Source organism: Marmota marmota, unplaced genomic scaffold, assembly GCF_001458135.2.
Source record: "Marmota marmota marmota unplaced genomic scaffold, marMar, whole genome shotgun sequence".
Classification (NCBI taxonomy): Eukaryota; Metazoa; Chordata; class Mammalia; order Rodentia; family Sciuridae; genus Marmota; species Marmota marmota.
The window spans coordinates 21863615-21891063 of record NW_025999949.1 but is presented as its reverse complement, the minus strand read 5'-3'; the positions used below and the strand labels follow the sequence as shown (position 1 = coordinate 21891063).

Genomic DNA, 27449 nt, shown 5'->3' with positions numbered 1-27449 from the left:
AATGAAGGCCCTGACTAGTTACATAACAAACCCCAAGTCACTGAGCCAGTTAGTGGCGAACAGTGGGGTCGGTGCCATTCCTATCATTCACTCCAGATGTCACCAACTCAGAGACATTATAGTTAGTCCATCTCAGCCACACCACTGTGCTACCAGCAAATAAGGACGGCCTGTGAAGTCCTTGCTCGGGGCTGTTAACAACTGACAGGAGCCATTTGAGTCCACAGGTATTTTATTTTATTTTTCTTAATGCAATATAATTCACATGCCCTAAAATTCACCCTCTTGCAACATATAATTCAGTGGGTTTTAGTATATTTAGAGTTGTGCAACCATCACCACTAATTCCAGAACATATCCATCACCCCCAAAAGAAAGGCCAAGCCCATTAGCATCCCTCCCTTCAGCCCCAGGCACTCACGGATACCCCACCTGTCTCTAAAGATTTGCTAGCTCTGCAACTTCACACAAACTGAATCATACAATACGTGGCCTTTGGTCTGGTTTCTTTTACTTGGCATAATGCTTTTGCAAAAACAAGTGGTAGATTTATACTTAGAAGGAAATGAATGGAGATTTGCTTGCCTAGGAATGGCTGTCGTGGTAGAATAAATATGGCCACAAATTTTTATGTGTGTGTCTGCAGAGGGAAAAATATCAGGATCCATAATGGAAGTTCTAAGTGGATATATTTTGCTTAAGTATGAGAAATAGTCTGCCTTGCCCAAGAAATGTTGAGAAGTCCTGAGGAGCTGGGGGTTGGGGAAGATCTGGTAGGAAAGTGGTAGAGGGATTTCTACATGGTATATATTCTTGAATAAATCAGAAAGAGATGGGAGGGAGAAGAGAAGCGGGGAGAGAGAGAAAGGCAAAGGAAGGAGAAGAGAAAGAGGGAGGAGGAGAGAGGGGAAGGGGAGGGATGGACAGAGGAAGGGAGAGAAGGCGCACATTCTCAGCCCACAGGCAAAGTTCCTATTAGGAGGACAGCTGTGGGAAGCAGATTTTGCATGGAAGCCACAGGATGTTTATGACCCTGAGTTTTGCTGAGCGGTGGGATTCTTAGGTGCTTTCCAGACAGGGGAAGCCTCCTGCTGCCCTGGGTGAGGTCCTGACACCTGGCCTGGGGATGGAGACTAACTGGGTGTGAGAATAGCCCAGTCCCCACTCTCTTACCTTCCATGAAAGTGCAGCTTAGTACACACAGAGTGAGCACCTACTGAATGCAAAGTTTCACAGTGTTCTCTTCCCTATTGGGGATGTAGCCACAGGGTGGGACCAATGTGGAACTGGTTACTGTGTGGAGCACCATTTCCATGCCCAGTCCTGAGCTGGATGTCACTTACCCGTCACCATGTTCAGAACCCCCATAATCTGTACAACTGGTATTATTGGAACCACTTCATAGATGAGAACGCAGGGCTTAGCGGTTATGTATCTTGCCTAAGATCATCAAGTTATGAAAACCAGAGTTGCCTCAGAGGGCTCTGATTTGGTTGAAGGTTAGACTGTCCCACCCTCTATTGATAAGTACAAGTGGAAGCAACGTTATATTGTTGGCCATGTCTGTCTGCAAGACCATGTGGCCCTCTCATGGATATACCAGCCCTTCCAGAGTGGCATTTAAATGAATAGTAGCGTCATTTAAAATTTTTGAGAAGCAAATTTTAGAAGAAAAACTGCAGATAAAATGCATTATTTTATGTTATTTTAACCTCATTTTATATCAAAAACATCAACTTCCTTAGGTGAATCAACCTAAAAAGTGTTAACAAGGTATTCTACATGCTGCTTTTTTTTTAATATTAATTCTCCAGAATCCAGCATGCACTTTATGCTTACAGAAGGTTTAGACTCAGACAAGCCGCATTCCCAGTGCTCAATAGCCACAGGTGACCAGTGGCTATGCTACTGGACAGAGGTCCCAAGTACCACCAAGATTACATGCACTCCTCACCCCTTACCCACCTATGTGAGTCAAAATAATAATTTAGAATGCCATAAAATTAGATTTTATTTCTCCAATTGACACAGAATTTACAGATTTCATTTTTTGGCATCTCTGCTTCCCTGAAGTTTTGTGTGTGTGGTTAAGGTCAGAGATAACCCCCAAGCAATCCCCACCTTCACAGCGCCACCATTACTTCTGTCCCAGGGTTATGGTCCTCTGCTGCCCCTGCCCCAGCCCCTAGGGACTGCACTTCTCACCAGATTCTTCCAAGTCCTGCTCTTGTTGGGTCAGCCCAAGAGGGCTCTCCTGACGATGAAGCGTGTGAACCGACAGGCTCCTAGAGGTCAACACGGCCAGAGGTGATCGAGGACACAGCTTTCGAGTTCTCAGGGGCATTCGAGTCATCTGGGGTCTTGGTGGAGTGTGGGAGGAGGCAGAGCTCCCATTTTCATTTCCAGGAGGCTTCCAGGTGATGCCCTGGCTCTGGGTTTAAGGCCAGGTCCTCCTGAGACACACAGGAGTCAAGCAACACCGATCAGCCACATAGGAGCAGAACCAGGCCTAGAACTGAGACACTCTCTGCCCAGCACTTTCCAAATGCCAGGCGTGAACTTCAGCTCCCACTCTGTCACTTACTGGTGCCCTGTGACCTCAGCTTTATCATCCAAAAAATATCATAGCAAATGCCTCCTGGGGTGGAGGTGGCCAGAAGGTAAGTAACAGCACAGTGCGCCACCACCCACTGACCCTCATGGCCATGCTAGTCGCCTCCTTCTGAATCACATGCTCAGATCCAGTCAGACCAGTCTGAGCACAAGTAGGCCCACCCTGTCCTCCATCTGGAGGGAGCACTGGGTTGATTGGGGTTCTGGAAGATATATCCACCCTGGATGGGTGAAGGTGTCCATATTTGGAAAAGGGGCCTTGGCAGATGTAATTAAGGATCCTAAGAGAGATCATCCCATGACAAGTGTCCTTAAGAAAGATAGAAGATGCACAGGGAAGGTCATGTGAAGATGGAGGCAGATGGAGTGACGTGACTACAAACCAGAGAACAACCAGAGACTGACAGCTACCAGAAGAGGCCAGGGACAGATTCCGCCTCAGTTCCTCCAAAGTCTGACGCTGTTTAGACTTCCAGCCTCCAGAATGGGAGTACATAGGGCTTTTCTGTTTGTTCGTGTGGTGATCTTTTGTTGTTTTGGTTTGGTTTGGGTTTTGTACTGAGATTGCAGCCAGGGCCACTCTACCACTGAGCTACAAGCCCAGTCCTTTTCATTTTCAGACTGGGTCTTGATAAATTTCCGAGGCTGGCCTTGTACTTGCAATCCTCCTGGCTCAGCCTCCCAAGTCTCTTGAATTATAGGCATGCATGCACCACTGTACCTGGAATTAGGTTGTTTGAAGTCACCAGATTTGTGGTGAATGATGTAACCACCTCGGGAAACTAAATACAGGGGACAAGCGAAAGGCCATGACCTGCTGAAGCAGGCAGGATTCTGCCCCGTTTGTTGCTTTATCTGTCTTCCCTGCACCACCACTTCCAGGAAGAAATCTGGAAGCCCAGTGGTTGAGGAGAGAGACTAGCTCTTGGGCACCAGAAATGGGGCTGCAGCCTCCTGGGCTCAGGAGGGCAGGCTGGGACTGGCATTTGGACAGTGGGAAAGCTGAGCTCTGCCACTGGCTCAGACTATTTATCTGGCACACAGTCCCCAGAGGCCTTCAAACCCCATACCCTCCGTCTTGTCGAAACAAAAACCTCACTCTGTATCTTCCCAGAAAAATGCTGGGAAAGCAAACCACAGAGAACCTCGGGCGCTTCCTGAGGCTGATTATCACCCGGCTCTGACCTCCACTGTGTCATTACCCCTGCATGTCCAATGCTCGGTAGGACTGAGGGTCCTTATTTTCTCAGTTTTTAAAAAGTCTTTCCCAGAACCACTGGGGACTAGCCCTGGTGCCTCAAATCAGTGTAAATGTTTACAGGAAACCGTTGGGCAGCACGAATTGCTTATGTGACACAGGTATTGTGAAATGTAGAATGAGGTCACCTTTCAGCAAATCGCTTCTTGGTTGCAAAAAAAAAAGCTCCCTGGATCAACCTGAGCCTGGGACTTTAGGACTTGAGGGAAAGCCAGTGTCATGGTCCCACCTCCCCCACCTGCAGGCTGGAGCAGAGCCGCTCCATGCCTGCCACACTCCAGGCTCCCTCTTGTTGAAAAGCATTCCAGGAGGAAAGTCTAGAGGACCTTGCTTTTTAAAATATTAACTGTTTTCCCAATTATGCAGCTGTGGGCCACACGTGGCCTCTGAGGAGGGAGGATTTTCTCTTGGTCCTTGCTCTGCACAGCCCAGTGAGTATCACGCAACTCCCACCGGCTCGGAGATGGGGTTTCATCACGATGCTCTGCAGTTATCCATTCCTCCACTCCTGTATGCACACATCCATTCAGCAAGGTCAATGTTGAGAGCCTTTTGTGTGTGTGTGTGTGTGTGTGTGTGTGTGTGTAGCCACGCATAAAACGCCCCTTCCCCGGGAACTTGCTGTGCCATGGCAGAGATGTGCGTAGCATGAGGGACACAGCCATCCAGAAAAGCCTGTTGAGTCCTAAAGGAGGAGTGGGAGTGAAGGTCCAAGGTCGAAGATACAGGTGGGCCAGCGAGCCAGCAAAGACCCCATGGGAGAAAGAAAGAATTGCTCTGGGCACTGCAAATCTACTAGCACGGATGATCAGGGGGCTGGGGAAGAGCAGGTAGGAGGGCAAGACTTTGTGAGGCTCCCAGCTGAGGCTCTCCTTAGGAGCTACTCCCAAGGGCCTCACAGACTCCACTGGAGCATCGAGGCTTCCTTCCGCACTAAAGGGGCCTACTTTGAACAGCCGGAAGCAGAGGAGTGACAGGTCCATCTGCACTTCAGAAAGGCCCTCCTGGGGGCAAAGGGGAGAGGGAGAAGGGATGCATCCTGTGAGCCATGTTGGCATTTCTGGGCAGTGGTGGAGGTGGTGATGGAGAGGAGCTGTGGGTCTGAGAGGTCCCAAGGACTCAGAGGAGAGAGGCTTTGGAGCGACTAACTGGATGTGAGGTGAAGGAAAAGAGGGAGCCCAGGATGAGCCCCAGATTCCTGCCAGCGCAATATAGCAAATGACCTCGTGGAAGCAGGAAGGCCCTTCTAGGGATGGCACTGCCACAGTCCAGGCCTGAGGTGTGAGGCCCTTGACATGGACAGGAAGAAGCAGCCCAAATGGAAGGAGATGTCACTGGACCCAAAGGGCGAGCTTTCAGTGACATTTATGAGAAAAAGAAATCTGGGATGTTTACAAGAAAAAGAAATCCTTTTCGAGGTGAGATCTTCTGGTACTCGGAAATTTAAAAATTAATCGTAACATCACAGACTAAGTGACTAGATCCACATTACGTAGGTGGAGCTCCGGGAGGAAATGAAGAAGAACAATGTAAGTAACAGTGTTGGATCCAACCAGAATGAGGCAAGCAACAAACTCCTGCGAGTGAATTAACTTTTGCAAGTGAACTCATCCTAGGATTTTCTATTTCTCCCATTGGAATCAAATAGCTAAATCTTCCCAGAATTATAGAGGTGGAAATAGTCCTTGAGATGAAGTGAATGGTCCAAGAACAAAAAGCTGGTGGCCTCTCTAACTTCCAGGCCAGACCTAAGTCCTGCTGAGCCTTTCCAAAGATGATTTTTGAGGGCTGGTGCCAAAGGTGAGGCGAGTGAAAACATCTTGTGGTTCTGCCAGACTCCTCTTTCTCTCATCCCCCTTTTCAGCCAGGACCTCTCCATCCCTTGCCCACACCTATGGCTCAGATTTTTTCCTGCTACCAACCTGTCAATCAGAATATATCAGACCATCCACCAATATGGCCTTCCCAGGCTCAGTCCCAGAGTGTGATAATGCCCACTGTTCAATTTCCCAACCCTCCATTCAAAAATTCCCACACACACACCCTCCGTGACAGCAGACCATGAGCATCAGACTACTTGACAGCAACTGCAGCAGAGTTTCCAGACTTGGGGCTATGACAAAGGTTTTAGGGTTCTTCTCTTGAAACCTTGAGGCATTGGTGAGGATATTTGTCATATTTGTTTCTGAGAGCTGCCATAACTAAGTACCACAAACCAGATGGCTTAAAACAACAGAAATTTATCATCGCACAGTTATGGAAACCAAAAGTTCAAAATCAAGGGGTCGGCAGGACCACGCACCCTGAAGGCAATAGGGGTGGATGTCCCTCACTTCCCTTGGTTCCAGGTAGCCTCTGGTTTCTGTGGTTCTTAAATTCACCTCTCCTTTCCTCATCCCCCAGGGGCATCCTCCCTGTGTGTCTTCCTGTCATCCTCCCTGTGTGTATTAAGTCCCTCTGTCCAGATTTCTCCTTTGAATAGAGACACTAGTCATATTGGATTAGGCTCACCCTAATGACTTCATTTGGGCCGATTGCCTTGTAAAGACCCTATTGTAAATAAGGCCCCATTCGGCGGTACTGAGGGTTAGGACATCAATATGGCACTTTTGCGGGGACATAACTCAACCCTTGCAGGTGCCTCCTCAACAGCCAGGATACAGGGAGCATTGGATGGGAGGTTCTGCCAGTGTAGTAGACCTTCCTGTAGAAATATACACACTGCTGCAGGGCCCAGGATGGACAAAGGACTAACATCAGAACAGAGCTTTACTGTCCCCCATCCTGTCCCCCATCCTCTCAAAGCCTCTATGGGATCAGTGTTACAATCTCCATCCACTAGGGGCAGGTAGACTAGGCTCTACTAGGCAGCGCTGTCCGGCAGAGAAATAATGTGAGCCAAAAATGCAAATTCAAATTTTCTAGAAGCCACATTTTTAAAAAGAAACAGATGAAATTAATTTTAACCATTTTATTTGACCCAAAATATTATCATTTTGAAATGATAACAACAGGCAGTCAACATAAAAATTATTAGTGAGATACTTAACCCTCTTTTTGTATATGAAGTCATTGAAATCCAGTCTGTATTTTGCTTTCCTAGCACATCTCAACTCCAACTCACCCCATTTCCAAGGTAGCAGATAGCCATATCTGCTCTACAGTCTGGGACATTACAACCCTAGAGTCCAGCACCCTTTGGCTTGTGTGAGGCAGAGCTGGAAGTCCAATCTGACTCCAAAGGTCATCCTTCTCCCTCCACACCAGTTGCTTCTCATCCCTGTGGCCTGCTAGGGAAGTTGATCTCTATGAGCTATTCCCTGCTCAAGTTCATGTATCAGGTCCAACAGGCCCCATTGAGAGACTATCTTAGCGTAAGTGATTCTAATAGCAGGGATCTTGGGGCCTGTGGCAGGAACAGTAGAGAAGGATTTGGAGACAGATGAGTACTCCTCCCTGAAACCTGGAGTCCTACCATGGAACCAGCCATCTGCTTGCACACAGCTCTGATTGAAGGAGTGTCAGATCAAATGATATTTGGGAACGGGGCAAGGGCAATGGCTTTAGCCCATCCCTGGACTCCACTGCCTCTAACAAGCTGCTTCTGCATGAGCATTCAAACCAAGGAAAAATAGTATTTGTCCCATGAAAATTCAGGTTCAAACAAGTCCCCTCACCTCCCTGCTCACTTCCTCCCCCCAGAATATAACCCTGAGGTCCTCCATGTAGAAAAATCTGGAGCAACAGCTAGACCTCTCCAAGGTGGGATATCATGGGAGCTAAATACTACTTGTACAAGAATCAAGAACTTCAGTTACTCTTCTTCCTCCCCTGTGATGCACAAGACCTGACCAGGAGCCAGGAGCCCCTCCCTTAACTTCTCCCTCCAATCAAACAGACCTTCGTTGTTTCCTCCACCTACGGACTAGCTGCTGAAATCCTCTTTAAACATCATTCAAACAAGCGGGCAAAACATTGGATATATCCCCAGACCCCATGAGACCAATGGTGCTGCCCAGTCTCATGTATATGGAGCTTTCCCCCAGCCCACAGCAGGTCAGGTGCTATGCAACACGACCAGAGAAGAGGATACAGAACCTGTCTTGGTACCACATAGGGTACCAAGATGTCCTCAAAAGAGACAGTGGAGCTGGGCATGGTGGCACATACCTTTAATCCCAGCAGGAAGATCGCGAGTTCAAAGCCAGTCCCAGCAATTTAGCAAGGCCCTAAGCAACTTTGTAAGACCCTGTCTCTAAATAAAAATATGAAAAGGGGCTTGGGAAGTGGCTCATTGGTCAAGTGCCCCTGGGTTCAATCCCCTGATAGCAAAAAAAAAAAAAAAAAAAAAAAAAAAAGTAGTGGACTGGGATGAACACTTGCCTTTCTTTAATTAAGTCAAATCAGTGCAAGGCAATTCAACAGATTTATTTGGAAAAATACTAAGTACAGCTGAAACCCACCATGTGAAGGAGGGGTTCAACCGTAAGACATAACCTCTGTCACCAAAGAATCAACAATCCAGGCAACAATCCAATCTAGACCTCCACCATTTGCACTTCCATGATTTTTGTCTGTCTGAGTACTATTAACTTAGCATTTTTCTTTTATTTATTTATTTATTTATTTTTTATGGCATGAGAACACATTTATTAATCCAGGGCTAAAATACAATAAAAAAAACTCCATATTATTTTGATCAACAAATAGTTTCTAAGTCTTTTACTATATTTAAAGCACTGTTAGCCTTAAATGAGAATGATATATTACCCACATATACATGTATGCTGCTTGCTGCTACTTTATTTAATCCTACATAGGTATCAACATTATTAGCTTTAGTAAAATCTTTTTTTAAGTATAACTTAATTCAAATCACTTGTTTATTCAGAAAGCATTTTTCTTTTAATCAATTCATTTTAGCTTGCTTTTTTTTTTAGACATTAGGTTTACATTAAAATAAACGTGAAACTATTAAAATAAAAATGGCCCCAAATCACTTTTTATACCTTCAGTGATACGCTTGGAAAATAGTTCTGGTGTGCCAGACAGATCCAGTTCCCCCAAGCAACCAATTGTGGCCCAAGCAAGATGGCCATAATTGGCACTGTGATAGTACACGCTGCATTTAATGAGCACTCCCTGTGGCCCAGCCACAAGGCTCAGAATGTCTCATTCATGCAATCCTATAATCACTGCAAGGAACTACTGCTATGTAAGCCTTGGGCTATGGAGGAACAGCGGAAGCTGGAACTTAGTTCTTCAAGGTTTAAAGCACTTGATCCCCCAGCAAATGTGGTTGAGATAAGGTAAGTGAGTTCTCTGTCCATGAGAGCAGGGATGGGTTTGAAAGAGTAGTCTGAGACCAGATTACAGGAAGTCCTGATGCTCCATTAAGGGATTCTGATTTGATTCCAGAAGTCACGAGGAATCACGAAAGGCATTTAAATTATGAAGTGAAATAAGCACAAATATATATGGTCCAGGGTGGAGTGTGGAGCCTGGCATCAGAAAGACTGAAACAATCAGGATCCACTAGGCAGTGGCAGTGGGAATGAAGGAGAGGTTGCAACAGATGCAAGTGTTCTATCATAGGTGAGATGGATGGGACTTGGTGACTTTGGAAAGCAAGGGAGATAAAAAAATGGGCACCCCGATATAACTTTGGATTTTCTACTTCAATTGCACTGAAATGAAATAGGAGAGTGGAGAGTGGGTTAAACTGAGAATCGGCAAAATGTGTTCAGCTTTAGCTCCCCTGGAAGTTGAAGCCCCTTAGAGATCTGTGGGAAGATGGCCATGGGATACTGGAAATAAGACCTGAACTCAGAGGGTCATCAACAAAGGGAAGGAGTCATCTGTGGGAGGAGTAACAATAGCTAGAAAGGAGAACTGGAAATTGACGTTAGATGACCAGTGAAAGAAGGGCCAAAGGAGGACGGGAGAGCGAGGTAGAGAGAGAGAAGGAAGAAACAAATGAGAGGAGAGGAGGACAGTCATCAAGGAAGGTGCTTCAGGCAAAGAAAGGCAGCACAGGACCTGAGAAGAGGCCCTGAGCCACGCCTCAGTTTCCTCATCTGTCACGAACAGTTTAGATTATATGGTCCTCAGATTTCCTTCCAGTGCTCATGATTGCTGAGTGCTACGTGGGATCCCAGGGTACTCCATCACCAAGGTGGGCTGCTCATGCTGGGTGGCCTGCACAAGTCCCACGTGGAATGAGGCAGCGCCAAGGCATTTGGACATTTACGTTCCCTGAGGTTGGGGTCCCCAGGGTGCACGCCCAGCTCCACCACAGACCCCTCCTTGGATTCTCAGTTCATTCTCACACAGCCTTTTCTAGTATTGCCCATTATATAGGTGGAGAAACTGAGGCTTATAACTGGTCAAGTGCCAGGCAGTTGGTAAAGGGTAGAGCCACGATTAGAATTCGAGCTGAGGAAATCTAATCTAGAGCTTGATGGCTACCTGGTCTTTCTCACTCCCACACTGGCCATGCCTGGGGCATCTTCCTAATTGCGTTTCCTTGTTTAAGACATCTTCCTGTCCCTTATTAATCATGACAGCTTTGAGTTTTGATCAAATTGCTGAAATGAGCATTCATTACTTTGAGCATTGGGGAAAAAAAAACAGCTTTATAAAAAGAACAAAGTTCAAAGGTGTTATGGGCGCTTACAGGCTTATAGGCACAACTACCCTTACAGTCCCAGTTTAGACTTCTGAGATTAACAGTTTTGTGGATGGGATTGATACTGTGGCAATTTGGGCCTAGATCTTAGGCCTATGTCAGTAGTAAGTACCCAGTGGACTAGAAATGGGTCACAACTTCTTTCTTGAGTCTTAAAAATAGTTTTATTGAAATGTAATTCACATACCATATAATCCACCCATTTAAAGTATGCAATTCAATGGTTTAAATATATTTATAGATACGCCAAACATTGCAACCATTGATTTTAGAACATTTTCATCACCTCACTAAAATCCTGAACCTTTGTGCCTCTTCCCATCCCACACACCCCCAGCCACTAATCTACTTTCTGTGTCTATGGGTTTCCCTATTCTAGAATTTCATATGAAGGTAATCATATAATACATGATTTTCTGCAACTGACTTCTTTTACTTAGCATAATGTTTTTAAGTTTCTTCCATATTTATCAGCAAATAAACATTTTTGGCCAAATATTCTACTATATAGATATACTATATTTTGTTTATCCATTTGTCCATTGATGGAATGAGTTTTGGGTGTTTCTACCTTTTGGCCATTAGGAATAATGCAGCAATGAAAATTCATGGAGGGGTGGAGAATAGAAGTTCACTGAATTAGGCAAAGGGGAATAAAGGGAAGGGAGAGGATGGGAACAGGAAAGGCAGTAGAATGAATCAGACATGGCTTTCCTATGTTCACATACAAATAGTCGACCAGTGTAACTCTATATCATGTACAACCACAGAATGGGAAAGAAGTTATACTCCGCCTATTCATAATGTCAAAATATATTCTACTGTCTTGTGTAACTAAAAAGAACAATTTTTTAAAAAAGAAATAATCATGCACAAGTTGTGCGTGGACATGCTTTCGCTTCTCTAGGACTGAAATGAGGGATTGGGCTGTACATGTTCCTCTTTCCACTAGAATGTTTTCGCTGTGCTTCCTGTAGAGAGGGCTCCAATGTCTTGTCTGAGTGAGTGCCAAGAACACGCTTTCAGCACAGAACATTAAGGCTATCGGGGGCCACTCAGTTCCACCGTAGCCTCTGATCACCTGAAATCGTGGGTTGTGGATTTCCCAACCTGACTGACTTGATCCTCCATCTGGTGTCTCGCTCACTCCGGTTTCACTTCTCTCTTCTGCACCTTAGGAACAAATGAAGCCCCCATCATTGAAATCTTAGCAAGCAGGACCTCGAACCAGAGGCAGCAAATAAAGCAGAAGTACAAGGCGAAGTATGGCAAGGTAATTGCGGGGTGCACCTGGGTGGCCTTGACTATCCCTACTGCCTCCCCACTCCCCTGGCCGTGGAGAATGTCTTCAAAGCTTTATTGAGTTATCCCAGGAGAAAAACTGAAATAACCATTTAAAACTTGTAATTGACTTCAGAAAACCTGAAATTGCTGTGCTAACTTAATAGCCTATACAATCAATACTCTAACTCATTATTATTTTTTAAATTGACTTCATTTTTCTATTAAGCCCTTCGTCATTTTTTTCCACTCAATTTGGTCTAATTCCACATAATAACTTATAGATGAGCTAAGGATTTGAAAATCAGTTTCCCCAGGTGGGTTTTTATGCAGAAGTTTTTCATATGTTCAACTCTCTTCAAGAACGATACGGTCTTCATAAATTATTGTTACAGAAAACTAAAACAAACCCCAAAGTCTTCATTTTGATCAAGACTTTTGTTTTTCTTTTTATTTATTTCATTTTTTTATTCTTTTTGTTGTTGACGATGCACTTATGGACAGGAATCTTAAAATATGCATTAGGCTTTCTTGTTTCTTTATTAATATATAATGAACACAATTTAACCTTTTTGTAATGTCGCTATAATTATCATTATGCAAAGTGAATATCCATCATTATGCTGTAGTCTCATCCATATTTATAAAACCTCTACCATTTCAAAAACCAGACATGTAAACAGATAGAGAGAAAGATGGGTTTTCCTCTTTATTTGACATTGGGCAGGTAACAATCTCTTTAGGCCTTGTTCTCCTCACTTATCTCCCTTCTCAGATTGCTGGTTTATCAAAGAAGATAACACTGGCACTATCAACAAAGGGAAGCTAGGATAGGTAGGATTGCTCCCAGTTCACAGATAGGAAAGGTAAAGCTCACATGTTTCAAGGACTTACATAAACTCGTGACATGGGGAGGTGGGGAGGCAGCAGGACTCAGATCTAAGTCCCTGATTTCAGGGCCAGCGTCCATACCTGGAGGATCCAGGGCCAGGAGCAGAGCCATTTCCTCCTATTCTGAACAGCCCAGGTGGCTGTGCTTGCAGTTTTCCTGCTTCTTTTCATCAGCAGGCTTGTCGATGCCATTCGTTTTGTGAAAATAAGTGAGTCTCCAGTTCAACTGCATTTGATTGAATTGAATGAAGTGGAATTTTAATCCTGGTCCACATGTCAAACCCTAGCAGCCCCCACATTCTATGTCTGCTTGCACCCCACCAATATGCGAAGTCAGACACAAGGCTCCTTAACCTTCATTCTGACATAGGAGCAAACAAGGTCCTGGGGTCTCTGCTAAAACTAAAGAGGGCATGTTCCAGCAAGAAACGTGACCCCTGTTTGCCAATCCCTTGCTTCCTTTCTACTTCTCAGCTGTATTTCAGAGATAAGACCAAGGAAGAGATTCCCAGAGATGGAGGGTATTTGAGATGATGAAATCAGAGTCCCCATCTCAGCTAAGCTCCAAAGAGAATAACCATCCCAGGATCACACAGCTAGTTAGCAGGACAGGAATTGAGGAATCCCAAGTCTGCTTCTCTGCCCAACAGAATATAAACCCTCAAGGATTTATTTCCAGGCTTGTGCCTTCCGAGAGTGGTCAGCCGGGATTTCTCTTTGCTGCAGTTCTAAACAATGCCATTCTGACCTGGAAAAGGATTTCCAGTTTCCAGGTGGATGCACACCACAGAGTCCTGAGCAGAAGCCTGCCTTCACAGGATGCAGTGTTAAAGGGAGAGGTAGCAGCGGGGACAGGAGTGTCATATTACAGTCTTCTTAAGATGGTAGATCCTAAGGCCTTGCACAAAAGTATGGATTTTTCTCCCTGGCCCAGAACTCAGAGGTTCATTTGATAAATAAGTTGATTTGCCTCCTTTCAGGAAATCCCTTTCAACGTAGGCTAACAATGATATTCTTATATAATAAACATAATGAATAATAATAAGTATTTTTTTGAGCATTATCAAATATGCCAGGCACTGTGCTCATTATTTACATGGATCCTCTCATTTAATTTTCCCATCGACTCTATAATATAATCTGGTTATTCTTCCCATCTTCTAGAGAAGAAAATTGCCTGTGGATGAAATTAAGTTTTCCAAGGTCACAATGCTACTGTGACTGTGTCCTTAGCCATCAGACTTGTTGCTGAGTAGCCATCCCAGGCCCCTGCTGTTACTTGGGTCCCTGAGATGCCCACTGATCTATGGGCCTCCAATCTGACCCATCCGGGGCTGTGGCTCCACAGCAGGTCCTTCATATAAGTTGGGGCATTGACAACTGGATAGACTGACTACCGCCTCTGGACCTTGTCCTTATTAAACCCCGTTATCAGAGATGAACAGGTAGGAAAAGGTAGTTTCCTCACTGTGATAAGAGTGTGCTCTAAGAAAAGTTTAAGACTATGCCCACCGAAAACAGGATGCCAGGGAGAATTTCCTTGACATCTGCCTGTCTGAGTTCTTTCTCACACACCTCCCTCTCAGGATTTAACAAGATAACTGAAGTAACTGTACATCTGGTCCTAACAAGAGAGTCCCTGTTTATTCCTGCTGTCCATCACAATTATTAATAATAGTCCCCTTTCCTCTCAAAACTGACCCAATTTGGATGGTAAATTATCAGATTCCTCTAGAGAAAACAGACCTGCATTCAGTCCTTTTTAGCTGAATGTTTGGCAGCAAACCCTTCATCTTCTGAAGTCTAATGAATGAGGACAGTGCCAATACTTAGTTTTTTCAGGGTTGTCTTGAGGATCTATTGAGAAAGGTCTCGGAACCCTAGAATATTCTGCTAACATTGCTGTTTCAATGATTCGTCTTTGGGGTCTCCAGCCCTAAGTGGGAAATTTCCTCTTTGCCTCTCTGCTAGCCTTGCTGGGAGACTGGATGGATGGCCATGGTGACCACTGTTCTCAAGAGTGGGTCGTTTTTGCCAGGTCACTCTGTATGTGGCCAAGGCAGGTTTCCTGCCAGGCCTGAGCACATGCAATAGTGCAGTGAGACACCTGTCCCTTTCCCCCCAGCCACTCCCCAACAGGCCTCTGTGTTTCCTTTAGGACCTGGAAGAGGTGCTCAAGGGTGAGCTGAGTGGAAACTTTGAGAAGACAGCCTTGGCTCTTCTGGAAAGGCCCAGTGAATATGCCGCCCGACAACTGCAGAAGGCTATGAAGGGTCTGGGCACAGACGAGGCTGTGCTCATCGAGATCCTGTGCACAAGCACCAATAAGGTCAGTCCCACATTACTCTTGAACAAAAATCTGCACACCTGCCAGAAATGGCTGCAACCCCATGGAGGGAAGCCACTTCCTGGCCTTCTTTCCATGGGCAGCAAGAGTCTATGCAGAGAAGTGTCCACTTGGCCCCTGTAGGAAGGATGTCTCGTGCTGTCTTCCATAGGTCAGTCTTGGTGTTGCTACCCCTGCTTGACAGAATAGATCCTTCCAGATCTGCGTCAGTCTAGGTTTTGTTTCTCTAACTGTGCACGGGAGGCGTGATTCTACTTTACCTTTCCCAGCCTGACGATGTGGGCCCTCAGGCATGAACAATGCAATAGGTAACCCAAGCACATTTGTGTCACCACCTTGTCCGTGACTGTAATCCATATAAAGCATGAATAAGACTATATAACCAGACAGAAAGGTTGGTGGAGTCAGGGATCCCAGTGAGCACCCCCAGCGGCTGCTAGCACCTCCCTGGAGGATTCTATGACCTTCAATCAATAGATAGACGATCCCTTGGGCTCATGCCATCATTTCAGGTGCAAAAAAAAAAAAAAAAAAAAAAAACCCTTGCAGAAGCCCATTTGTCTTTGGTTCCAGAATCCAGGAGGGCCAAGGAATTCATCAAGAGTAAAGAGAGTCCACAAGTCATCAATAGGTGACCCTGTCTTCTTCCATAACCACCCATCAGAGGGGAGTGGGGAAAACCCAGCAAAAACAATACCAGAAAATCCCCACATTCTGAGACCTCCCAGTAAGAGACAGCATCAGTGGTTGGGGCAGACAGCAAGATGAGGAGTAGCACTCTGATGCTGGACGTTCTCTGAAGCCTGCAGTGCTAGCCACCTGCCACTCCGTCCAGCCCAGGGCGCAGGCTCAGCCTCTCCCCCCAGAGTACCGCCTGACCCATGCTATGACTGTGAACCCCTCTTCTCCACACCCCTGCACTCCTTTCCTCCATTTCAGGTTCAGATAATGCCTCAGAGGTGAGTTAGCACCCAGCCCTGGTGATGCCCACGGATCCATGGTCACACCACTTTCCCCTTTCATGCTGCCCTTCCCAGAAGCCCTAAGGTCCCAGCCGTGAGGTGCCCAATGTCAGGGGCAATCAGCTCCTGCCTTTGTGAAAAAGGTTAATTTTCTTATTCTTTTTCTCACCTTGGCCTGGTTTCTTTAAGGTCCAAGCAATAAGCAAAGCCTTTCTCTTAATCAAATAGGTCTGATGATAAAGAGAAGAAAAGGAGAGAGAGAGCAGGCGCCAGGTTGAGGCAGATCCTAGTGGTGGGCTGGAAGGGGGCGGGGGGAGCTGTACCCCACTCGTGGTCAGCAGCCCCCATCTCCTGGTCGGCCCTCCCTCCCACCATCAGAGCCCAGCAGCCAGCTCCTCACCTGCTGCCCCCACCTGCTGCCGCTCATCACTGCCCTCTGGCTGAGGGGATGACTGGGGCAGCCTGTATGGTCCACTGCTGGGGCCAGTGTAAACGGAGGCAGCTCCTGAGGCAGCCACGGCAGAGACATTCAATATAAACCATCCCTCTCAGTCTGCACCCCGGGACTGCACTCCTGATGGCATCAGGTGTCCCCTTATTTGACGCAGCAAAAAAACTAGAAATAACCTAAACAGCCATCAGTGAGTGACTGGCTAACCTGTGGCCTGCAGTAGGATGGAACACTTTGTGCCCTTTAAAAAACGAGGTGACTGTCTACTTATGAGCAGAGCTTGATCCTCCTAGTCACTAAGTAGTCAAGAAGTGGGTCACAGAATGATAAGGACCGCATTCCACCTCTAAACACTCATACTCAAAAATTCCTATGTTTTCAGCAGCACCCTAACTCTATGCAAATGCAAAGGAAAATGTTTGGGAAGATTCACAGTGAATTTTATATATATACACACACACACACACACACATGCACACACACACATACATATATATATGTACATACACACACACACACACACACACACACACACACCCAGGACTGACCCCAGGGGCACTCAACCACTGAGCCACATCCCCACCCATTTTTATATTTTATTTAGAGACAGGGTCTCACTGAGTTGCTTAGCACTTTGCCATTGCTGAGGTTGGCTTTGAACTCACGAGCCTCCTGTCTCAGTCTCCTGAGCTGCTGGGATTACAGGGATGTGCCACTGCTCCTGGCCCATACTGAACTTCTAACGCTGGCTATGTGGGTGGGTGTGAGACTGTGAGATTGGCCAGGAGGTGGAGAAAGGCTGAGCTGTGATATTTTTACCTTTTCATTTTTATTTGACATGAAATCATTGTACACACTTATGGAATACAGTATAGTGTTTTGACACATATATACAATGTGTAATGATCACAGTTGAATAACTAACATATTCATCACCTCAAACATTATTTCTTTGTAGTCAAACATTCAAAATCCTCTCTTCTGGCTCTTTTGAAGTATACAATATATTATTGTTAGCGGCAGTCATCCTGCTATTCAATAGCACAGGAGAACTTCTTAGTCCCATCTCATTATAACTTAGTAACTGTCCATCAATTTCTCCCTCTCCTTCTTCTCCCCTCATCTTCAGCCTCTGGTAGCTGCCATTCCACTCTCAACTTTCACAAGATAACTTTTTTAAATTCTGCAAACAAGTGACATCATGAAGTATTTGTCTCTCTGTGCTTGAGTAGTTTCCTTAACATAATGTCCTCCAGGCTCGAGCATGTTGTCACAAATGATAGAAATTCATTCTTTTTTTTTCTTCTTTCAGTAGCATTTTATATAAATCAAATTATTATAACTGACACAGAAAGACATAAAATGCACAAATATGAAAAAAACACATCTACCAAATTTTTGTTTGTGCAAGTTTGAGCTTAAAAATTTGTTTTAGTTAATTTTGTTTCTTTTCTTCAACAATAAGAAATTCATTCTTTTTATGGCTACATAGTATTCGATTGGGTAAATACAACTTATTTTTTATTCATTTGCTTATTGATGGACACCTAGGTTGGTTCTGTATCTAAGGAGAATATATGCATGTGTTACTGGTGTGTTTGAAATGTCTGCATGGAGAGGGTCCCTTCACACCTCAGGCAAGTCCCACAAGGATGACTATCTTAAGACGTCAGGAAGACACCTGTGTCTGGAAACAGTCACCTGCCTGGTCTGTGGACACCTGCCTTTTGCTGATTGACTCCACTTGGACACTGATTTGTTTTAATTTTCTTCCAGGAAATCGGTGCCATCAAAGAGGCTTACCAAAGGCGTAAGTGACTTTTCATTCTGGCTTTGGATAAGGTCTGTCCCTTTGAAAACACTTCTAGGAACTGAATTGTCTGCTTTCTCCTCTCCCTTTTGCTTCTTCAAAAGTATTTGACAGGAGCCTTGAATCAGATGTCAAAGGTGACGTAAGTGGCAACCTAAAGAAGATTCTGGTGTCCCTGCTGCAGGTAAACTGTTCTCACCTATTTTACCATCTGAGGAAATAATTCTTGGCCACATGGTACCATGACAAGAAAGGTAAACTAGATAAACATTTCCTTCTTTTATTAAAAGTTGTCCACCCTTGCTCCATCAGCCCAGGGACCAGGAAGTTATCCACCTGGGATTTCTCCTCTTATAACAACCTGCCCAGTCTCATGCAGTTTGCAAAGCCTTTGGGTGACTGGATTAGCTCATTAAATATAACCACTTCCCTTGACCAGTGAGGAAAGTCAGGCCTCCTGAGATGGGGAACCTGCCTGATTCACAACCAGTAAGACCCAGCCCAGGAGCAAGACCATCTGACCCAAGCCAGGCCCTTTCCACAACACACATCTGCACCTACTTCTAGGATGTGCCCAGAGTCTAGGCCTGTAGGAACTGCTGTAAGGAACTCCACCAGGGCAGCAGGGCTTTCAGAAGTGGCCCTGCTGAAACATAGCCCTCCCACTCCAGGGTCTCCAGGTGGGTAGCACCTGCATCTCATTCACAGCCATCTACTTGAACTTCATACATTTCCTCCATTTCATTTATCCCACTGTGGATAGACTGACAGAACAGAACCAAAAAATTAGGCATCAATGGCCGCAGGAGGGTTGTGTAAGTTTTCTCCTGCTGCATAACGAATCACCACAAACTAAGCAGCTCAAAACAACTGAGATCTACTTCTCACCCTGGCCACAGGCCAGGAGTCCAGGGATGGGTTAGCCATGTCCTTTGCTCAGGGTCTCACCAGGCTGAAACCCAGGTTTGGGCCAGGGCTGCCATTTCACCTGAAGCTCAGGGAGAATTCCTGGTGTTCTGTTCCCTTCCCCGCTGTCAACCAGAGACTGCCGTTGGCAACCAGAGGCCATCTGTGGCTCCCTGCCACATGGCCCCCAGGAATAGTTTACAGTAGAGCTGTGGGGTTTCTTCCCGGCCAGCAGAAGCTCATCTCTCTGACTACTCCCATCTCTCACTTTTAAGAGGGTCCTGGTTGGGCTAGGCCCACCCAGAATGACCTCCTTTTTGATCCATTCAACTAATCATGGACCCAAATGACATCTACAAAAATCCCCCAGACCATCTACCATCACATAACCACAGAGCCACATCTCTGTTTCCACTGTTGCACACTCAGAGAAAGGGATTCCATCAGGCTGTGGGTCACTGAGGTCACTGCTGTCAGCCTGCTCTGAGGTCAGTGGGGTTCCTGACTGACGCTGATTTCTACAAGCAAGCATTTGCACAGAAGTGACACTGTTTATCAGTCATGCCCAAAAGATGGCAGCAAAGAGCAGGCCTTGACGCTTTGCCAGGCTGAAGGGTGCTTCAGGCCACTCCGAAATCACCCTCACATCCCAAGACGGTGGTCCAGCAGGAACTCGAGTTAACAACAACGTATCGATTTTTCTAGGCAAATCGTGATGAAGGAGATGAAGTGGACAAGGATCTGGCTGGTCGGGATGCCAAAGATCTGTATGATGTAAGTGTACTCATGTGCCAGTCTCTGCAACTTCTTTTGTTTTTAAATTATGAGCATTGTTTTCCACAAACGTTTTCTTATTTCATGCACATGGGAGTTACTTGGGAAATGAGTGTGACCTTTAAGAAATAAATATATGCTTACATCAATTCAGATCATATATAGGGAGTTGTTCCTGTTCTTATACTCTGGGGCTAACCTGGATCCATTTGGGAACCAGGAAAGGTATAAATAATATAAATATATAATGCATGTTTGTGGGTTAGATGCTCAAAGTGCTTAGTCAATCCATTTGACTTCTATTCAGCTTGTATTTTAAAATTGCCTGTAAGTAAGATCTCATCACAGCACTGAATATGCGGTCTTTTCACAAAGTCCTTTTCAAATTGTTTGCTTCGAGGCAGGGGAAGGCCGCTGGGGTACTGATGAGCTTGCCTTCAATGAAGTCCTGGCCAATAGGAACTATAAGCAGTTACAAGCCACCTTTCAAGCCTATCAGATTGTAAGTAATGAAGTACTGAGGGGAGAGGGCTCTCTCAGAAACTCTCCTGAATTATTTCCAAAGGAAGCCAGGACCTGGGATACAGAGCTAGAAAATCACAAACAATAGTAGTTTTCAGTGGTGAGGGGTGGGGTAAGGTCCAGGATGCTTCCCCTCATCCTGCACAGGACAGCCCCAAAATGGGGTGCTAAGTCTGAGATACCCTGGGATACCAGGGACATGCAGAGTGTTATGTTTAGGAGCAAAACTTAAGAGTCCAGGGTTCAGGTGCAAATTCTGGTTCTACTACTGGCAAGTGACCAAACATCTTCCACCCTCTTCTGTAAAACAGGGACCATGAGCATCACCACCCAACCCTCATAGAGCTATTTGTAATAGTTAAAGAAGACAAAGGCTCAGAACAATATCTGACAGGTGGGAAGCTCTATTATTGGTGGTATTATTCCAATTTACAGCTGTGTTCACAGTGTACCTACAACTCTCCAGACAGACATGAGATCCCTCATGAAAAGACATAGATAAATTGTGTTTCTAATCTCACGATTAATTTAAGCCAACGAAGTGAGTTAGCTATTTCAGAGTACTTAGTTCTAAGCCCTTCCCTTAAAAGCGATCTTGAATTGGCAAAAAAAAACTTTTTTTCCTCCTATTTTATTTTTGTAGAGTGCTTTTACCTGTTCAAAGCACTTCTATGCCTTGTGTCTCGTTTCAATTTCATGACAATGTCATAACTATAATGTAGGCTGAACAGCTGTTGTGGCCTGTAACTGTTGGACAGGGCAAGTCCACCCAGTGAGGAGCCATCTGTAACTTATCAGGACCACACAACAAGTCAGTAGCAGAAAGTGGATGAGAGCTCCAAGCCTCCCCGGCCCAAGCGCCTACCTCGGCTGGAGCTGGCTGCTCCTCACTCGAAATAGCTTTTCCTGGGAGCTGCCAGTAGATGAAAAGACAACGAGGCTTCGGAATTTTATCATTACTGCATGGAAGCCTTGAGGGGCCCCTGCTTTCAAATTGTGCCCAGAGTCATAATCAAAGGCAGCCAATCGAGCAGCCCCTGCTCTCAGTGCCTGCAGGCCTCTGGCCTCTGAGTTGGAGGACCTCTCGGTGACCATGGTCCTCTTCCACGTGATAGAGGCCACTGATGGAGTTTCCAAGAATGGCTGTCATTGGTGATCACCAGAGAAATTCCCACATGGGAGTGAGTGTGTGTGTTGTGTGTGTGTGCGTGCACTCACACGTGCAACTGTATGAACTAGTGACAACCTGAAAGGACGCACTCTAGGTCAATATCTCAAAGTTGATTCCAAAAGAGCAGCATCAGTATCACCTGAGAATTCAGTCTCCACCCTGGACTCACTGAACCAGATTCTCTGGGGTTCCGGTCTAACCAACTGCAGGACTTAACAAGACCCAAAGGTGATTCTGAGGCATGATGAAGCTTGAGGAGTTGGCCCCAGGCCACTAGCAACAGAGTCTGGGGCAAATTCTTAAAGGTCTGTGCCTAACTCTTCTCAACTATGAAGTGGGGTTAATGGTACCCACTGCATAGGATTAGTAAGGATTAAATGAATTCACGGAAGTAAACATTAGACAGTACCTTGCTTGCTGTACACGCGTGCTCGATAAACATTAGCAATTGTTAGCACTCTCCCCATTTGAACCAACAGGACCAAAAATCAGAGCAAATCTCCAAAGGAAATAAAGCACCCTACAGAGTTGCTGATTCTTGACATAAAACCAGCTCTAAAATGCTACCTGTATATTCTAAAAGCCTTGTTCAAATCTCATTCATCTTGATCTTCATTGCTTATTTTTTAGAATTTACCCTGTTCTTAGAACCTAGGTTCAATACGTTTTTGATGGTATCTGGCCAAGAGCACCAAGACACTTGTATGAGATCACTGGAATGTATTATGTATTAGATTGTCATGGCGTACAGTTGAATTTTAATTTTTGGCCCAAAAACTCAGGGTTTTGTCCTTTACTTGCCCTCTAAGCCTGAGTCTTAACTTCTGACATGATCAGCAATCCAACCCAAGAAACAGAACCTCTCCAAACTGGTACATCCTGCAAGATTATTCCAGTCCCAAGTTTTACCAAACATGAAACATACCATCACAAAGTCAAAGTTAGTTCCACAACAGGGCTCAGAATAAATAGGTTACACACATGCACAGCCCAGCCCCACACCTCTCCATCCTGAGCCTCACCTCTTGGCCCTTCTCTTTACATTCCTAAGCCATCAAGAGCCAGAATGGCCCTCTGTCATCAAAGCCAGAATGCAGGGGGCTCTGTGGTCAGCATACTGTTAATTTGGAGGCATCCATTTTAAAAGAGAGATGTGTCTCCCTACAGGCACTGCTACCTGTTTAACTAGTCTCTGAGACTGGTTTGGAATCCACCCTTGTAAAGTGTTTTTATTCTGAGATCAGAAAACCTGGTTCTGTCCAAAGAGTTCCCTAGGAATTAGGTATTGAGATAACTAAAGTGAAAAGTGGACACAGGAGTCTCAGTAGCTGGGCCAGTCCATTATTCCAGACTCTGTTCCAGAGAGCCCAGGGAGATGCTCCTGCAGCCTCCAGGAGGGCTGGATCCAGCAGAGAAAAGGAGGAAGTAGCATCTCATTGCAGCATGTGAATAGAGTCCCCAGGAGTTGTGCAAGGAAGAGCACTGAGGTTCCGGAACATGGCATCAATGTCCAGGACTAGTGTGGGGAGCCCACCTCCACCTTCCCAGACCAGCTGTTCATCTGCCTTTATCTGTTTTGTGGGCTGAGAGTCTGTGGAATATTGAAAATCACTCCCCTGGTCTGGGATTAACAGTAGAAACAGAAAGTGGTTTAATGTGAGGATTTTTTTTTTTTTTAAGTAAATACAGATCTGTGTGAACAAAAGGTTGTCTTGAAATTCAATCTCAGTCTGCAAAACAAGAACTCTGTTTCTGGGAAAGTGATAGGCATCCCTTCCTACCAACTTCCAGACCAAACCCCAGAAAGTTGGGGGTAGGGACAGGATTGAAAGGCCCTGCCCTTTTTACTCTGGACACATTGAGGCCTGTGGCTTTGCAGACATGGCTGGGGATCCAGACCCCCGTCCTCTCACATATATTGTGCTTGCATCTCAAAGAATATTTTGTTTACCCTTGTTTCTATAATACAAACCATCAGCTCCACTAGTATGTACTCAAAGGTCCCAAGTATTTATAGGATCAATTGTGCCATATCCTGAAAAGATCATTTCTAAGAAAAAGGCAAAGTGCTCAAATCCTGCAAAGAGCTCTCCTTTCTATTTGCCTGCCCTGAGCTTGGCCCTGGCTGTATTTGTGTTAAGGAGAGTCACAATTTACTCTAACTTTAGCTTCTGTAAATATTTGGAAAGAAACCTAATGTGCAATGCTGTGCAGAGTGACATGCAGACCAGTGGTGAATATAAGATCATCTGCAGTCACCCCAGAGCGAAGGAAAGTGGCATTCTGATGTGGTCAACCCCGCTCTGTCAGGAACATTAGATCATGTCCCCATCATGAACTTCACGGCCTCCACTTATTCCACCCAAGCTATAAGTGACTGACTCCCAGTTCCAAGACAAGGAGACAAGGGAGATGCAGGTCAGACTATTATACCAGTCTCCTGGGAACTGGAAAAGATGAGAAATACATTGGAAGTTAAAGTACTGTAGAGTGTTGCAGTGTGGGTCCAGTATGGGTCCCCTCTGAACTAACTCCTTAGCAGTAAGAGCTCCTCTCAAATAAGGGGCAGCCACCCCCACCCTGAAGAGCAAGAGCCAGGACAGGAGCTCCCTACAGCTGAGGCACTAAATCTGGGAGAGTTTAGCACATCATTTAGAGAAAAGACCCAAGAACTCCAGGGCCAAAAGCAAATTCTAGAATAACAGCCAGACTTTGCTTGTCTCTCCAGCTCATCGGCAAAGACATAGAAGAATCCATTAAAGAAGAAACATCAGGAGACTTGCAGAAGGCCTACTTAACCCTGGGTAAAGTAAAGTTAGGAGGGTCCCTGTCCTAAGTGAGGCTTTCTGAAGCTGGCCTGGGAGACTGAGTTCTGCATGCAGGAGGATTTCAGGAATGACATACCTAAGCAGCATCTGGCTTAGGTGATGCTGTGTCTGTCCCGCAGGGAGCTCTGAAATGGGGATGGTCACAGTGGAACAAGGGGGCCAGGTTTCTGCACACCATGTCAAACTGTAATGGGACCTTTGCAACCTTGGGGAAGTCAGCAATTTCTGCAGAGGGCACCAGATGTGAGCAGTCAATAAGCAACCCCTGGAATGCATGCCTCAGCCCTGAAGAAGACATCTCATTGTGCACCAGAATGTCCACTGCAGTCCTACCAGGGTAGGGAGTCCTAAAGAGCATTTGTCAGCAGCCCTGGATCATGATCTAGTCTCAGGTGGCAGTATGGGGCTCAAATGACACATACTCAAGAATACCTAGTTTAGTATCAAGACAAGTTTTTACACATGCCCCATGGCTGGAGGGTTTCCTTTCCATTTGATGCCCTTCAACATTCAAAGAATGAGTTCTGTTTAAAAGGGAGGGGAGGGAGACTAGATCTTGGCTATGCCAAGCAAACCCCAGGACCTTCTCTCCAGGTGTTGCCCAAAGACAGGAAATAGCAGAGAGATGGGCACAGGGCCGTGTCTGGCAGGCTCCCTTTTTCTTTCTGCAAGCACTGGAATGAAGGCATTGTCCATTGTCCACACTGCTGTGGCGAGGAGTCCAGGGCACCAACCCAAATGGCATGAAGAATGGAGAGACACATCCCCAGAAGACGAAGAACCAAACAAGCAGTCCTGGAAGCTCAAAAATGTGCTCCAGTTGCCAAACTTTACTTGAGATTTTTTTTTTTAAACAATGTCAACAATTGGGGATTTTTTTCCCCCATCCATGCTCATTTTGCATTCAATTAGCAGGACCTCTACTGTGATGTGCAGAGGCCTAAATGTTTCTAGTATTATTCATGACCACATGGACACACAGGAGCCCTAGTGTGGACGACTGTCCTTAGGGCTTTAAGGAAGAGTCTCCTAAGCAGATGGAAGCCTTTGCAGATGGAGCCTCTATTTCAGAGGCTCTAAGGCCAGAAAAATAGCAGAGTGCTGTCAGAGGGTGGTCCTGCAACCAGTCAATGTTTTAACATCTACTCAGCACCAACCTGAGTACAGGGGTTGTGCTAGGTACAGGGATCAAAGGCAAATAAGACCCAGTTCTTGCTCTTATGGAGTTTAATATCCATAGTGGATACACACAAGTCAACAGATTGGGCTATAGTAAAGAAATGAACAATTAACAATCAGAACAAGGAGAGTACAGAGGAGGGAAAAGTTAATCCCTGGGAATTGGGAGCCAGGAACTGCAGGAGTTGAGATATTCAGTAGAAAAGCAAAAATAATTAGAAAAGACCTTGAGAATGAACCACACAAATAATAGAACATGACTCCACAACTCTAGTTTCTAGACATTCCTCACCCTGCCCCCACCTAACTCCTAGAAACACCAGCTTATAGCTACAATGTAAAAAGAGGGGCTCTACCCAAATGACTCCCACCATGACCATGGGGCCCAAGGATCACCTGCCTCAGAATCTCCTGTTACAACAGTTTCCTGAGCCCCTTTCAGGTTTCCCGTGGAGAAACCTGGAATGGAATGGAGCCCAAGAAGCCACACTTATAAGCTCCCCACAGCTCATCTTGTGTCCCCTGCTCTTTGAGTGAGGTACAGCACAGCATGAAGAGTTGGCTGTCCATCCTTCCACTCACCTGAGCAACTTGACCCCATGCTTCCCTCGCTATCCCGCTGAAAGATTCCTCCTGCTGCTAACAGCATAAGCTACTCCCCAGACACAGATTATCTGCACTAAAGATGGTGAAAGTCTTCTTGCCAATCTACTGGGAAGAAGGAATGTGAAGGAAGAAGACCCTGAGTAGGTTCAGAGCACGCTGACTCTGAGCCCATGATGGTTCAGATCCATTCATGCTGCCTAGAGAGGAAAAGTTTGTCAATAGCTCCAATTGCCTGGGGACCACAGTGAGTCTCAAATACGCTGCTCTTCAAAGCAGCATACAGGTTTCCATCAACAACCACCCAGGGGCTTTTGGACTGTTCTTGGGGTAAAGAGACCAGACATCTGGGTTGGGCTTTTCTTTTCCACTAAAACTCTGGAGGCTGACATGTGGCCTATAAAAGGAGACTGACACTCCCCCCGACATACACCCGCCCCCCTAGGCTCTCCTTCCGTAATCCTGCTCCCCCTCCCTTGCTCAGAAGCATCAGCCACACAGATACTTACCTGGAAAACAAGAGCCCCATTCCAGGCCATATTAAGCTTGCATGGTCCACATGTATGCGGAACTTATTATTCATACTAACATCAAAAAATTAATCTAGAGAAATGTTAACAACCCCAAGAGTAAATAGCTTATTGCTCTTAAGCATTAGTCATGACAGATGTATATGAGCTGGAGGAGGAAGGAAAATGGTGATTTAGCCCAGGAATAGAGAGGCACCCTGTCGCCCAGCTGATGCTTAGAAACCACACTCCATTCATCTGTGGATGGAGCAAAGCTGGCAGGCAAGGGGAGGTCAGAAAGAACACCAAGCAGCACCCTGGGAAGGCGACCAATCATCTTACCAAGCCTACATCCAGGTCACTGGCTGAGAAAGTCATGGGGAGCCTGGAGAAGGTTCAGAGGCAAGGCTTCTAAAGGTGGTTGAGCACAGGAAAGCAGCCCACAGACCTGAGGGGTCAACCTTCGAGATTACGGATTTTTATTACACAAGGTTGCTGGCCAGCCTGTGTTGCCCTCAGAGTCCTGCTCCAGCACCAGAGATTTCCCTGAGATAGGAACAGTAATTTCTGCAGGTGAGACCCATGCACCCCACAGGACAAACCTGAGGATGACGCCCTCCCCCAGAGGGCCTTCAGGAAGCAGGATGTGCTCTTTT

General features: G+C 45.7%; 1 protein-coding gene across 2 annotated transcripts in view; it reads left to right on the top strand.

The window, feature by feature from the left end:
- Anxa13 (annexin A13) overlaps positions 1 to 27449 on the top strand; it is a 53124-nt gene that overhangs the window by 21755 nt on the left and 3920 nt on the right. For both annotated transcript variants that reach the window (XM_015486438.2, XM_015486439.2), the window contains 7 exons: positions 11738 to 11832; positions 14890 to 15060; positions 18268 to 18301; positions 18406 to 18485; positions 19913 to 19981; positions 20382 to 20483; positions 24403 to 24478. In XM_015486438.2, coding sequence (XP_015341924.1) covers positions 11738 to 11832; positions 14890 to 15060; positions 18268 to 18301; positions 18406 to 18485; positions 19913 to 19981; positions 20382 to 20483; positions 24403 to 24478 — 627 coding nt within the window. The remainder of the gene's footprint in view (positions 1 to 11737; positions 11833 to 14889; positions 15061 to 18267; positions 18302 to 18405; positions 18486 to 19912; positions 19982 to 20381; positions 20484 to 24402; positions 24479 to 27449) is intronic.